Consider the following 13,685-nt stretch of genomic DNA (forward strand, 5'->3'; position numbering starts at 1 on the left):
TTGGCCAGGCGCTTGTGGCCACTAGTGGTGCTAGGCGTGAAAAATACATGTCTAGTGCCCACGAGTGGCCAAAAAGTGCCTTTAAAGGTGCATTGTGTAAATCTTAGAAGGATCTCTTGACAGAGATAATAGACATAACTATATTATCAGTGGTGTATAAAGACTTTACATAATCAACTGTATTGATTTTATTACCTTAGAATGAGCCGTTTTTAATGACATACACTGCGGGTTTCCTTACATGGAAGTTGTCGTCATGTTTCTACAGTAGCCCTAACCTGACAAATTGTTCTATAGAGCGCATTTTGTCACTATGTTGTCCCAGACGACGTGTGACAAAACTAGGAACAGCTAGGTTCGTTAATATAACTATGGCACACACCAGCCACGGTAGAGGTGGCAAAAATGCGCTATTCGTGCGTAGTTGGACGCTTGAACATTTAAGGTTACTCACTTCATTTGCACGTGAAATTCTAGTCATTCAAGATATTCACACGGAAATTCGCGTCATGGGGGGGCTTCTGCAACTCCGCTCGCTACTACAGCAAGGTCCTGATTGGTTAACATGCCGCAGGATGCCTAATCGCGTCTTTGCATTGACTTGACATGTAAATCACTCACGCTTGCCGCCTCTACTGCGTCTGGTATGAACCCCTGCATTAGGATGGCATTAAATTGAGTATACTATGGGGTACTTTTCATTTTCGTTTTAGAGTCTGTTGGATTACTTCTGTGATGGAAGAGTTACAACTTCTATATGTATACATACATATTTTCTTAAAAACTTGTGTTTAACTGAAAAAGTCAAGTACATTTAAATAGCATGAGGGTAAGTAAATAAGCGAATTTCATTTTTGGGTGAATTATCTCTTTAACCTCCAAAAAGGGAAAAAATAACACCAACATAACAGTTGCCTATATATCCTGCTTCTTACACAAAGCTATCACATGGTTACAGATTGCCCTGAATGGACTACTTTTAGTGTTTTTTTTTTTTTACAGCTGATACCTTTTCTAAATCATCTCTTCTTACTACACGGAACAAGTAACAGCATACAGAAACAATAGGGAAACAGATTTTGAATTTACAATTTCTGCACATCAACAGCTACAACATACATAAATAAAATCATTTGCTTTCAGGCAAAATGGTCATAGCCTGAGATAAAGGCTTGACATTACTCTGCTAAATGAACCTTCCTCTTAAAACACTCACTGACAGCTTGACCTGCTCTGCTGTACAGTCGGCCTCTTTCTGTTTGGGGCCTGGTGCATCCCTGAGCTGCATGTGAATGGTTTCATCCTGCTGCTCCAGAAGCTGTGTGAGTGAGAGCACATACTCTGGACTGGACTCAAATTCTCTCTCTGTCTCCCCTTCACTTCCATAAGTCTTCAGGCTGCCGTGTTCGTACGCTCTCTGTGCTACCCTCACTGATCTTGGACAAAAAACACCTGCCTCATCTACACATTCAATATCACTTGAATCACAGTTAAAAGGCAGGGCTCCAGACTGCCTCCAAATGGTGTGTGAGTGTGCCACTGAATTTTACATCCATTTGCACATGTGCGACCAAGTAAATTTGAGTTTTTTTGTGATGATGTGACACTAAATTTAAAACAGCACATTGTACTTCTGCATCTATAATCAAAGTATTTATTAGTAATACAGTGTATTACTTAATAGAAATTTGATTATTTGGTAAGCATGTTGATTTACAGTGTGTGCCCCTAAATTTTCTGGTTGTGCCCCTAAAATTTTCAGTTGGGGGCCACTGTGCTCCTAGTGAAAAAAGTTAGTCTGGAGCCCTGAAAGGTGCCATGAGAAGAGGCCTGCTTACATCACATGCCATGTAAATACATGGAAAGGATATGACAAGAAACATTTGCGTGTCCGAGTGAGAACAAAATGCACTGGGGACATTTAAATGCTTTCATGCAAAACCCATCTGGACAATTTAGAAGGGTTTCGCATTTTACATACAAATGTGACCCGTGCTGGCAAAGTGAGTTGGAATAAGTTTGGTTTTCAAAAATAAATTTATATTTTGACATTCTCGATTACAAAAAATTCAAAATGAAGGATTTGTTTAAATCTGACAAAAATGTGACACAGCTACACCTCGATAACTCGAAAATCGATATTTTGTGCTTTCTTTCACCTGTAGCTCAAAATTAGACAGTGCGCATTCAGACTTATTTTGTCAGCGCGGGTCACAAATTTGGTGCATAACACCTCATATCATCATCACCAATGCAATGCACAGAGCTATAGTTTGATGTTTATCAGCAAGCTCAGGCATTTCTCATGTGAAAAACACCTTTTAACCAAAATCATTGGAGTATTGGAGCGGTATACACCAGCAATATGCATATTCTCAAGTATGTTTTTCAAGTATGAGTACTTTATTGTGTTGAGTGTTTTTCTTTGAAAAACTTTTACTTCACTACATTCTAAAACATAATATCGTACTTTTTACTCCACTGCTTTAAAAAAAAGACATTTTTGTACATTTAAAACTTAAGTACAGGGGTGTTTTTAGATAAAGCTCTAGTGTCCGCAGGCCCTCCAGTGTTTCCCACAGGATTTTGAGAGACTGTGGTGGTGATGACGTCACCTGCTAATTAGCATATATGTGACATCATCATGTTGTGTTTGCGTTTGATCTACAGTGAAATATGTTTCACTTCTACTCTTTGATCTGTATCTGTATTATATATCAAATTACATATTAATCCGAATTAAGCTGTTTTAAATAGTGAAATAAAAATGTAAATCATGAAAATTCTATTTGTGGGGGCCAGTGTTGATTCTGTGGTGGGCCACCACAAATAAATCAATGTATGGGAAACACTGCCCTCCATTATTTTTTCTATTACTTTTTTCTAGAAAGCTTGCTGCGTGCAAAAGTGAGGGACACAATGTACTACACACAATTTCCTTTCTTAATCCACTATTCCTACACTGCAACTACTGGGAAAGATAAACATGTATGTATTTAAACATATTTAAGTATCTTGATCATTACTTAAAGTGATACAGAAATCAGGGAACTACTTCTGACTTTAAACACCAAAAAGTGCATTCATCAGATAATTCACACGGCTCTAATGGGTTAATAAAGGTCTTCTGCCAGTAATCAATGCAATTGTTTAAGAAAAAAACAGTAAACTATAATAACTAGCTTCTGGTAACGGCGCCATCTTGGACTCACACGATTCACACAAGAGTTTTAGCACAGTACGCGTTCGTTGCCATGGGTACATTGCGCAGTGACTCTCGTGAGTCCAAGACGGCGTCATTACCAGGAGCTAGTTATTATAGTTTATAATATGAATTTTTTCACAATATTACAAAAGACCTTTATTAACCCATTGGAGCCAGGTGGATTACTTCTGTGAAGGATGGATGCACTTTTCTGGGCTCCAAAGTTAGAAGTTGTTCCCTGATCCCCATTTTCTCCCATTATAAGCTTGGAAAAGCGAGGACATTTACTAAAATACCTCCATATGTGTTTGTCAGAAAAATGATCTGAGTACATCACAGGGTAATTTTGATATTTGGCTGGAGTATCACTTTAACACGAACAGTATTAACATGTTTAAGACTATCATTAAGAAACTTACTTTAGTTTCGTCATGTTTTCATAAGCTAACTCAGTCGTGTGGCGTCACCTGGACGTCACCTGGCGGCTGTGCGCGGCTGCAGAAAGGAAAAACACAGACGCGCACAGACATGGATATCTGTGTGAATTGGGTAACTATGCTGCACATAGATCTGTTTTTGCTGCGGTTATCAATTAATAAATAAATACACTGGCAAGAAAAACTGCTGAAACTTAAACTTGAGATTTACAGTGGGGCACAGCACATTTACAGTGTGGGACGTGCCCTAGAAAAAGGGGTCTAACAAGCCCCCAACTTAAAAGGGATAGTTCACCCAAAAATGAAAATGTCATTTACTCACTCTCATGTCGTTACAAACCTGCATAAATTTTTTTGTTCTGATGAACACAAAGGAAGGTACTTTGAGGAATGTTTGTAACCAAACCGTTTGTGACCCCATTTACTTAAAGAATTAGTCCATTTTCTTAAAAAAAAAATACAGATAATTTACTCACCATCATTTCATCCAAAATGTTGATGCCCCTCTCCGTTCAGTCGAGAAGAAACTATGCTTCATGAGGAAAACATTCCAGAATTTTTCTCATTTTAATGGACTTTAATGGACACCAACACTTAACAGATTTTTTCAACGGAGTTTCAAAAGACTCTAACGATCCCAAACGAGGAATAGGGGTCTTATCTAGCGAAACGATTGTCATTTTTGACAAGAAAAATAAAAAACATGCACTTTTAAACCACAACTTCTCGTTTATCTACGGTCCTGTGATGCGCCAGCGCGACCTCACGCAAACGTCATTATGTCAAGAGGTCACGGGTGATGTATGCGAAACTACGCCCCAGTGTTTACAAGTCTGGAGAAAGAAGACCGTTCCGACATTGTTGTATGTGGAATGATACTAATTAGGCATAAGAAAAAAATTTGTTTGGTTCCGGTTTCCGACCGACCCTGCCAATTTATGTGCGACCCAAATTTATTTTATGAGCTTGGGGAAGAAATAATACACATTAAATAAATACACAAATAAAAAAACTTTGAGGCGAACTATAATTTACCTTTTAGTAGGCTACAGCACCGTTTTTGTAAAGCACGCGATGCAACGTCCTCTACGAATGCTAAAAACAAGGCAGCTATACGGTCGTTAACACAATCGTTCACACATCGTTGTCGTCACTTACAACAGCACTGGTAACTTTTGGTGTGCATTCGAGATGCTTTTTCGTGCACACCAACGTAATCTTTTGCGCCCGCCGAAAGTTGTAACTTACAGACCAAAAAAGACGAGCTGAACAACGATATGCAAGTGGGCATTTCTCTTCCAGAGAGGACAAACCAAGGCTCTTTTTTGCGGTCAGAAAGTGAATTATAATATTTGAATTTATGGTATTATGACCAGGGCTTGACATTAACACCCGCCAAATGCGGGTAGATTTCGGCCGTGGCGGGTAAGACAGCCAATCCCACTAGCCACTTTGCCAGGTTGAATATAATTTTTTTAATTGTAGTTTTCTTAAAAGTTATGCGAAATGATAAACAATACGCAATGCGACAACATCCATAAGCACTCTGCACCCAGCGCAACTAAAAGAGACCGTTTGTTGAGAGACGCGCACGTGATCAGCGGGGCGTTGCGGACCAAAGCGTCACCTTCCCGAGAGCGCGCAAGAGCTGATAGATTTGCGAATGCACAAGAGGACGCAGTCAGAGCGAATACACACTTCGGGAAAGATAAAACAATTGCATGGAAGTGATTGATTAGATATAAATTGCGTGCAAACTCTCAGGGCAAGAGCGAAGAGAAATTCAGCGCATACCTGAATGCACACGAAATCAAAGAAAACCCGCCAGCTGAGAGGTTTGCGCATCATTTTAATGTTACAATAATGCCCTCTCAACATTTGTCATTAAAAAGTCTTAAATCACTTTTATCAGTAACCATGATCAAGCTTATAAAATACAAATGCATAAACTAGCTGACAGTAAAATTAATGTACATTTCTTGACAGTATTTACTGCTGTTGTTAATAAATATTTAAAGTGGTTGTCGATGGGTTTTGTGTTTATCTTTTCAGTTTAGAAAGTGTTTCTTCTACACCCCTGCTCTACTTTTAATATATTCATTCAAAGTTAATCTATTTATGCCTTACTTACTAGCATGTTTTTCATGCACCTTATATGATCTATACTGATATACCAGCTATATACCAGCTAATAAATGTTGTCTTAATTTGGGTAGTCAGACTGCATTTGAAATTCAGTCTGCATCTAATTTAGCAAGTAAATTTGCTCGAATTAAAGTCATTTTAGGATGCCAAAGTCAAGTTTAATCATATAAAATTGATTTTACCAGCAACAAAAATTTGGCCAGTGAAAATGCTGAGTGGCTAGTAACTTTGAAAAACTAGCCACTTTGGCTGGTGAGCAAAAACGTTAATGTCAAATCCTGATTATGACAAAAGAGATAATCCGTGGAGACGTGCTGCGCTGCGTGAGACAAACACGCAATATAGCCAAAGTCACCTCATATATCCGCTATTCAATTTAAAAATTTAACAATTTCCTACCTATCCCTTGCTGCCACTGAAAAAAAATAAATAATAATAAAATAAAATCCCTACCGACCCATGACCTAAACTGACAACCAACCAGAACCAAACTTATTTTTTTTATGCCTTAATGTCTTTGTGTCAGTTTATTGTTTAAAATGGTCCGCAAATGTGTGTTTCATATATGTAACACGTGACCTTTCTACGTCACTACACAATTACGTGAGGTCGCGCTGACACGTCAAAGGACCGGAGATAGATGAGAAGTTGTGGTTTAAAAGTGCATATTTTTTATTTTTCTTGTCAAAAATGACAATCGTTTCACTAGAAAAGACCCCTATTCCTCATTTGGGATCCTTTAGAGTCTTTGAAACTCCGTTGAAAAAAACGGTTAAGTGTTGGTGTCCATTAAAATGAGAAAAATCCTGGTATTCCTCAAAAATCACAATTTCTTATCGACTGAACAATGAAATACATCAACATCCCGGATGACACGGTGGTGAGCAAATTATCCGGACTTTTTTGGACTAAGAAAATGGACTAATCCCTTAAATAGTAGGAAAAAAGAATACTATGGAAGTGAACGGGGTGCAACGGTTCGGCAACAAACACCTCCCAAAACATCCTCCTTTGTGTTCATCAGAACAAAGACATCTATTTGGGTTTGCAACAACATGAGTAAATGATGACAGAATTTTCATTTTTGGGTGAACTATCCGTTTAAGTACTACTCAAGTAAAACTAGAAACTTTATGTTATCAAGTTTTAAATGCAAGTTACTATAAAATCTATTAGAGTAATAATTATGCTTTAATATGTAGTGAAGTAAACGTTTTCCAAAGAAAAAACACATTAAGTAAATGTACTCAAGTAGAGTAAAAATACATCACTACGGTCCACCTCTAAAAAACTATCTTTGGGGTTTCTTATATTACAATTGTTTATACTCTAAAAAACATTATTTTCATAAAAAAAAAATGGAATAACTACAAAACAAAAGACATGATAAAGGTTATTTCAAGTCTAGACAGCTACAATATACTTAAACAACAAGTATATTGCTATACTCTCAAAAAACAGCCTCTCATAACTAAGTGCTTTTATAAAATGGTAACTACATTAAACTATTTAAATCTCAAATATTCATTAAAACAATATTTTAAGCAAACATAAATAGTGCCATACCTCTGCATAAATAAACTAACATTTAAACATTAGTTTCGGTAATTTAATTAAATTAAGGAATGAAAAAACGAAATCACGTAAAGTTTCTAGTGACAAATTGATTTGGCATTCGTGTTACCTTTGCAGGTCGATCTGTCTCTGTGGTGTCGCCCTTTTCGGCTCTGCTTCTTTCTGCTGTTTTGGTGTCTTGGTACTGATTGGATCAGTTGAGGCCGTGGAGGCGGGATCCTGTGCAGGCGCCGCTCTTTTCCGACCTCGGCCGGCCCCTCTTCCCGTCGTAGCCCCAGCCTCTTTATCCGGCATGGCTACACCTGTGGCGTTTTTAGGGGGCCGACCCCGACGAGGTTTGTTGGGAGTAGCCTGTGACCCTGCGGGGTTGACAGACTTGCTGTTTTCCGTCCCATCGCTTGCAGGAACAGCACGCTTCTCGGGATTCTCTTCGTTCTCCCTTGCTCCCGTTTCTGAGGCCTCAGAATTCACATCCCTTTTGAGAGAGAGAGAGGATCTGTTGTCAAGTACTTTTTGTTTAGACTGATCAAAAGTTGATTTATTCTACTGAACAACTTTAAAGAGTTTATCTGCATGATTAGTCAATAACTTCATTAGTAGTCTGATAAGCACATCCCTGCTTTTATCTGTTCCAGGGGAGCCGGGCTGGGAGTTGGTACTTGCAATGGTCCCCATTTCAGTGGGGGTGGTTTTAGCAGGCATCCGGCGCACTGTTGTCACTAAAGGCTTGTTCAGTGTTGCCAGCACGACTGTTTGTTTTGGAGGCATCTAAAATTTATATTCAAGTATTAACAATGTGTAATATTATATTGTCAAGGAATTCATTAGCCAACTTCAGTGCTATAAACCATGGGCACCCAAATGCATTTGTCTGTTGAACCCCTACGATTTCATTTAATTACTAATGTAGTGTTTTAACTTTGTAGTTTTCACATTTAGGCAAAAGTCCCCTGGGTAACATTCGTAAATAGTTAGGAGAGGATAGGATGTTTATTTAGGGCATATGCAGCCATATCACTGAAATCCTTACTATGATTTTTCCAGTCGTAAGAACCGTTTTGGCCTCTGCTGACAGATATTCCTTATCATTGATAAAGTCCTATAGGGAGGGACAGAAGGAATACATTTTTTAGGAAGGTCTGTTTGTAAAGAGCAGAGTGGATCATCAGGGTGGGAATTACCTTGTCAGGTGGGGTGAAGAACTTGGTAGGCAGTACAGGATCTTTTGGTGAATCCAGATGACAGGAAGTGCTCTTGTTCGCAATAACAAATAACGCCACATCACAAACGATGTAAAGTTTCTGTATGTTCACAAAAAACACAGGGTAAAAAAACATGGACCCTACTCGAACATCTTTCCATAGAATACAAAATAAGTTAAAGGAACAGTATGTAAAAATTTGTATCAATTAATCATAAAATGGCCCTGATATGTCACTAGACATTAAAAAATCGTTTTCATTTCAAATACTTATATCACTGACAGCAGTTGTCTGGCCAGAAAATTGTCATTTAAAAAGTGGAGTTGCAGCCCTTATGGTTGTGTATTGGCCACCTGTTGTGTGATTGCAGTACCAGTTTTGGCCACAATCCTACATACTGTTCCTTTAATTCTCAGACCCCAACAGATCAACAGGTGACTTGCCTCATTTGCCTTAGGATCATCGGGGGATTGAGCATCTTTTGTTTGTTTGATGTTCTCCACCATCTTCCTCAAGAATGAATGACTGTTATTCTCGTTCTTTGTCATCAAAACCTCCAGCATGAACCATAAGCACCTGAAGACAGAAGAAAGCAATGATTATTTGGCGCACACACTAGTATATAATTTCAGATGGAGCATTAAGGACCTGATCTAGGTCAATACAAAAAAAAAAAAAAAAAACTAAGCCATGAGCCATCTTTTAAGCCATGCTGCTTTCAAAGTGCATTAATAAGCCCCGACAGTGTGATCAGGACCTGATGCGAAGGGGGCGCATCTGTACGTTTTTAAGCTTATTACATGGCTATTTACCTCATAAGCCATTTCTTGTAACTGTTTAAATAAAATATGTATTGAAATGCAACCAGTCCTACTTGTACCCGCACCGAGCAAGATTCAAACCGCTCCCGTATAAACGTCAAACACACTAACAAGGAGGCTAAAGGCCATGAGCTCTAACATCTGTCACTAGAGCCTTTCTTGAGGTTGGGGAGTGAGGTTTACTTTAGTGCACATTTTAACTGCTCTCACTGACAAGCTGATCTGTTTATGCTTTGCGCCAGACATGCAAAAACACTTGTTTATAATCATAATATTTATGGTAATAGAAAAGAATGCAATGCACAACGTACTCTCAATATAACAATAAATAGACTATATATGCCTACTTAGACAAGACCTTAGACTCAGAAAATACTAGTTTGTTTCATGACAGACTTTTGATCTCTTTTGTTGCTTTCCTGTGTCAACCTGTGAGTTCCCCTCGATTAAACACGGTAGTTTCTGCTTTTTCAATGGTAATATTTTTGGGATTTGTTTTGTGACAGTCCTGTAAAATTCGCTGATATGGTGCTTGGAATCCTTTGCATTTATTATTTGGCTGTTTTCGCGGTGGGTTGGCGACATTTGGAAAATCCGAGCATGGATTAAAAAAGGATTATGACATAACCTAGACACGCTGTCACCTATTGTCATAGGAGCAGAAGCGCTGACAGTAATACTCCATTTCTGATTTTACTGTTGTTTGCGCTCTCTTCATTTTTGACCATTTGATGACCATTAATCATGGGGGGATCAGGGACATCACTAGACTCCTTTTACTGGGGCACGTGCCCCAGTGTAAATCTTTTGTGCCCCAGTGTGAATCTTAAGTTTAAATTTTAGCAGTCAACTACTGTATTCATTTATACCATTTCATTCATTCATATGCAAAGTAGTTATGTTTGGTACAACGCAATGTAGTTTTTATGCAATGTAGTTACCCAATTAAAGCTTGTAAAAGCGACGCAGCAGTCGGCTGACGCGTGCATGCACAAATCAATGTTCGCGCGGAGCCGCATTCAAAAGTCCAGGTGGCGATATGCGATTGAGTTAGCTTTTTGGGTTATCCCCACCGGGTATAAAATCATAAAGACCAGAGGTGGGGATAACGCCTGCCACCCCACCACCCCCCAGCAAATCGCACCCTGCTCATATGTAAAGTTAAGTTTTAGAAATATTTTATTTGTTCTTTTTAACAAATGCAGACCCTCTGTGAAGAAAACATGTTTACTTTTGGTTTTAAGACAAGACGTTCAAATGTCACAAACACACTATTTGGTTTAATCATTTGTAAATATAACGTCATGTGTTATGAAAATACATAGGTAGAGTTTAATATTTCACAAAATTAAATATAAATGTCAAAATTATTTCCAGGTTCCAGTATGCTATTAGTTTTAGTGGTTGTTATCTGGGAATAACAAACCTGCAAATGTCGCGACTGGCCAATCAGAATCAAGCATTCCAACAATTTGTGTAATAATAGCATGATATTTTATGACTAGTGTATAGATAAACTATAGTTCATTATCTTTTGTTTGTATCTCTTTCATCTGGATTACACTGTATACTGGTATTTTGCATAAATATATTCTTAACTTTATCTAAATTCAGGTCTTGGTTAAATAATTGTGTGCCTACATAAGTCAGATCTCTTAAAATCTCCCAGACAGAACCAAAAATAAGTAATTTAATCCAGAACTGGGAGCCAAAATAAAGCAACTTTTTTTACAGATTTCCCCCCACCCACCTTTAAAAAGCATAGGTTTGTGTTTGCAGATCTCTACAAACACTTTAGCGTGTACATCAGGAGTCTCAAACTCAAACTGGCTTGGGGCCATTTTTAAGACAGACAGTTCATCGGGGGGCCGCAGAGCTATTTTAACGTTCAAAAAAGTACAATGTTTCTGTAAATGTCATGTTTAATTTCTATTATTTAATGTATAATAATACTTGAAAATATATAAGCAATGGTTTTATCTTTTTAATATACATTATGTTATAAAAGTAGCCTAAGTAAATCTTTTCTTAATCTTATCTTAACTAAGACCTATTAAAACCTTGCACTAAACTAACAAATTTAATTCCTGTATACATTTATAAACTATTATAAAAATTACCACCCGTAAGTGTTTCTGTTTTGATTTATTTTGGATTGTTTTCAGTCATAGTATTGACCTCATTATGTTCTTTATTATTTCAGTTTTCATAAATTTTCTATTATATGTGGGAAAATATGAATAATTGAAAGTAATCCCATAATTTTTGAATTAGTCCATGTTATATAAGATATATTGGACAGAAAAAATAATAGTACTGCTCTATGTGTAATTGAATAGTAAGCTACATAATAATATATTATACTTCATTATATATAGCAGTATACATACTTTTATCTTCTTTACATTTCTCCTCATCTTTTCTCTTTTCTTAACCTGGGCACTTTGATGGCTCTTCTGTAGTTTAAAATGTGTTGCATTACATCTACCGCTCTGCCTCCATATGCGGTGTTTCCATTAGATGCTGTGACGTGAGGTGAACTAAGCCCACCGCAGCTCAATCTTCTCTGAGTAACAGCTGATATCCACCCGGAAGTAACAAATCTTCTCTAGACAAACACTACAAAGTCCCGACCAGATTAACTGATCGCATGTGAATAAAAGTGAATAAAAATCTTTCTGCGGGCCAGATTATTTTATATTTTTGAAATTTGACGCGGGCCGCAGAGAGAGGGAGGGCGGGCCGCAAATGGCCCGCGGGCCGGGAGTTTGAGACCACTGGTGTACACGAATGATGACCAAAATAAACGGTGCAAATGTGTGGACGTTGTTTAAAACTCATACTCTTTGATGTCTCTGATCTGCTCAAGGTCCTGGGGTTTAGTGAAATCTGGATCATGAGCTAGAAGATGGATCATGTATGGCACCACATATTCTGGAAGGAGAGACAGCAGCTTCTCTAAAAGACATTAAAAAATAAACAAATCATTACTAATTCTACAGTAAGCGGAGTTCTTGGCTTGATATGTCAGTGGTACATGTTCAATAATCACATAACTGCTCAAACAAAGAATGAGTGTATCTACCATGGGCCGTGGGATTCTGTTTGATGTACTCTCTGCGGACACTGATGTTCTTGAGCAGGCACTGCCGTGCGTGAGCGCGACGCTCTTTTACTGGGTCTTTAGCACACAAAGCAAACACGGCCATGTACTCCAGCGGCAGCATTAACTTTACAAGAGCAACATGCAACTTTTGAGCAAAGATCTGGCGAACTTGGTAGCACTCATCCTGCAGTGAGAGAGAGGAAGGGAGGTAGTTAAGCCCCTTGAAGCTAATCCTAAAACACAAAATGACTTAAGACAGCTGTGTCTTAAACTCATCATTAATGACGAGTGCACAGAGCTGGAACTGTTCTGGAGTGATGATCTCATGGTAGCAAGGCTCCTGAGCCAGTTTCATGATGGCGCTCCCTGCTGCGAGCCTCAGCCGGGACATGTCAGACTTACTGTTTCCACAAATACATAAAATTAGGACTGCAATCAGCCATATGAGTGTAGGAATTTGTGACTCTGTACAAGCCCAGCAGGTGGTACCTGATCTTTTTCTGCTCCGTGAGGTCCCCCTCACTGACCAGCATAGCTGACAGGAGTCTGAGAGTAGAGTTGGCTGATTTAGACTGATTATTTTTCATTCCCAGCAACCAACGCACCAACAGCTTAATGGCCTGCACCTGCACCACACACATACACGTTAATACACACAAAGCACCAAGAAATAGTGTTTACTCAACCAGATTACACACAAACTCTACCTTAGCCAGCACTTCGGGGGAAACCTCATCATCAGTTGTCCACAGCCGCCCATTCTTGTTTCCTATAGACTGAGAGAGATTAATAAAAAGAGAATATTAATCTTACGGTTGATTCAAAATACGAACATGCCCAAACCAAAGAAATAAATCATCATGCTCACTCTGTCATTCATCATAAGGTCCTTCACAATAAAATTGGCTACGATGGACTTCATGGGTGATGCAAACTGATCTGGGGCCAGCATTGAGATATGCCCGAGGGACACGAGTGGTGTGATGAGCTGTTCGGGAACATCTGCATTCAGACTGCGAGACAATGGCTGGAATAGGAGAGAGAGAGAGAGACAAAGAGAGACATGCTTTATATATCATGATAATATTACAATAATCAAAGGGCCTGGATTTTGCAATACGAGTAGCAGGTTTCTCACAAAAATGTGGATTGCAATAACACAATAGCAGTAAATGTCAAATGACAAATGCAACA

The 13,685-nt window shown here is 38.5% G+C and overlaps 1 protein-coding gene across 5 annotated transcripts in view; it reads right to left on the reverse strand.

Moving 5' to 3' along the window:
- Positions 1 to 13,685, reverse strand: part of pds5a (PDS5 cohesin associated factor A) — a 52,801-nt gene that overhangs the window by 1,804 nt on the left and 37,312 nt on the right. For 3 of the 5 annotated variants that reach the window (XM_073864309.1, XM_073864320.1, XM_073864314.1), the window contains exons 21-32: positions 13,360 to 13,518; positions 13,199 to 13,267; positions 12,981 to 13,117; positions 12,762 to 12,892; positions 12,471 to 12,668; positions 12,229 to 12,343; positions 9,008 to 9,140; positions 8,544 to 8,663; positions 8,393 to 8,461; positions 7,972 to 8,130; positions 7,472 to 7,830; positions 1,217 to 1,436 (exon numbers count right to left, since the gene is read on the reverse strand). In XM_073864309.1, the coding sequence (XP_073720410.1) occupies positions 1,217 to 1,436; positions 7,472 to 7,830; positions 7,972 to 8,130; positions 8,393 to 8,461; positions 8,544 to 8,663; positions 9,008 to 9,140; positions 12,229 to 12,343; positions 12,471 to 12,668; positions 12,762 to 12,892; positions 12,981 to 13,117; positions 13,199 to 13,267; positions 13,360 to 13,518 (1,869 nt within the window). Of the gene's footprint in view, positions 1 to 1,216; positions 1,437 to 3,624; positions 3,701 to 7,471; positions 7,831 to 7,971; positions 8,131 to 8,392; positions 8,462 to 8,543; positions 8,664 to 9,007; positions 9,141 to 12,228; positions 12,344 to 12,470; positions 12,669 to 12,761; positions 12,893 to 12,980; positions 13,118 to 13,198; positions 13,268 to 13,359; positions 13,519 to 13,685 lie in introns of all 5 variants that reach the window. The other 2 variants (XM_073864325.1, XM_073864327.1) reach the window with 2 other exon arrangements.

The sequence above is a fragment of the Misgurnus anguillicaudatus genome, chromosome 3 (assembly GCF_027580225.2).
Source record: "Misgurnus anguillicaudatus chromosome 3, ASM2758022v2, whole genome shotgun sequence".
Classification (NCBI taxonomy): domain Eukaryota; kingdom Metazoa; phylum Chordata; class Actinopteri; order Cypriniformes; family Cobitidae; genus Misgurnus; species Misgurnus anguillicaudatus.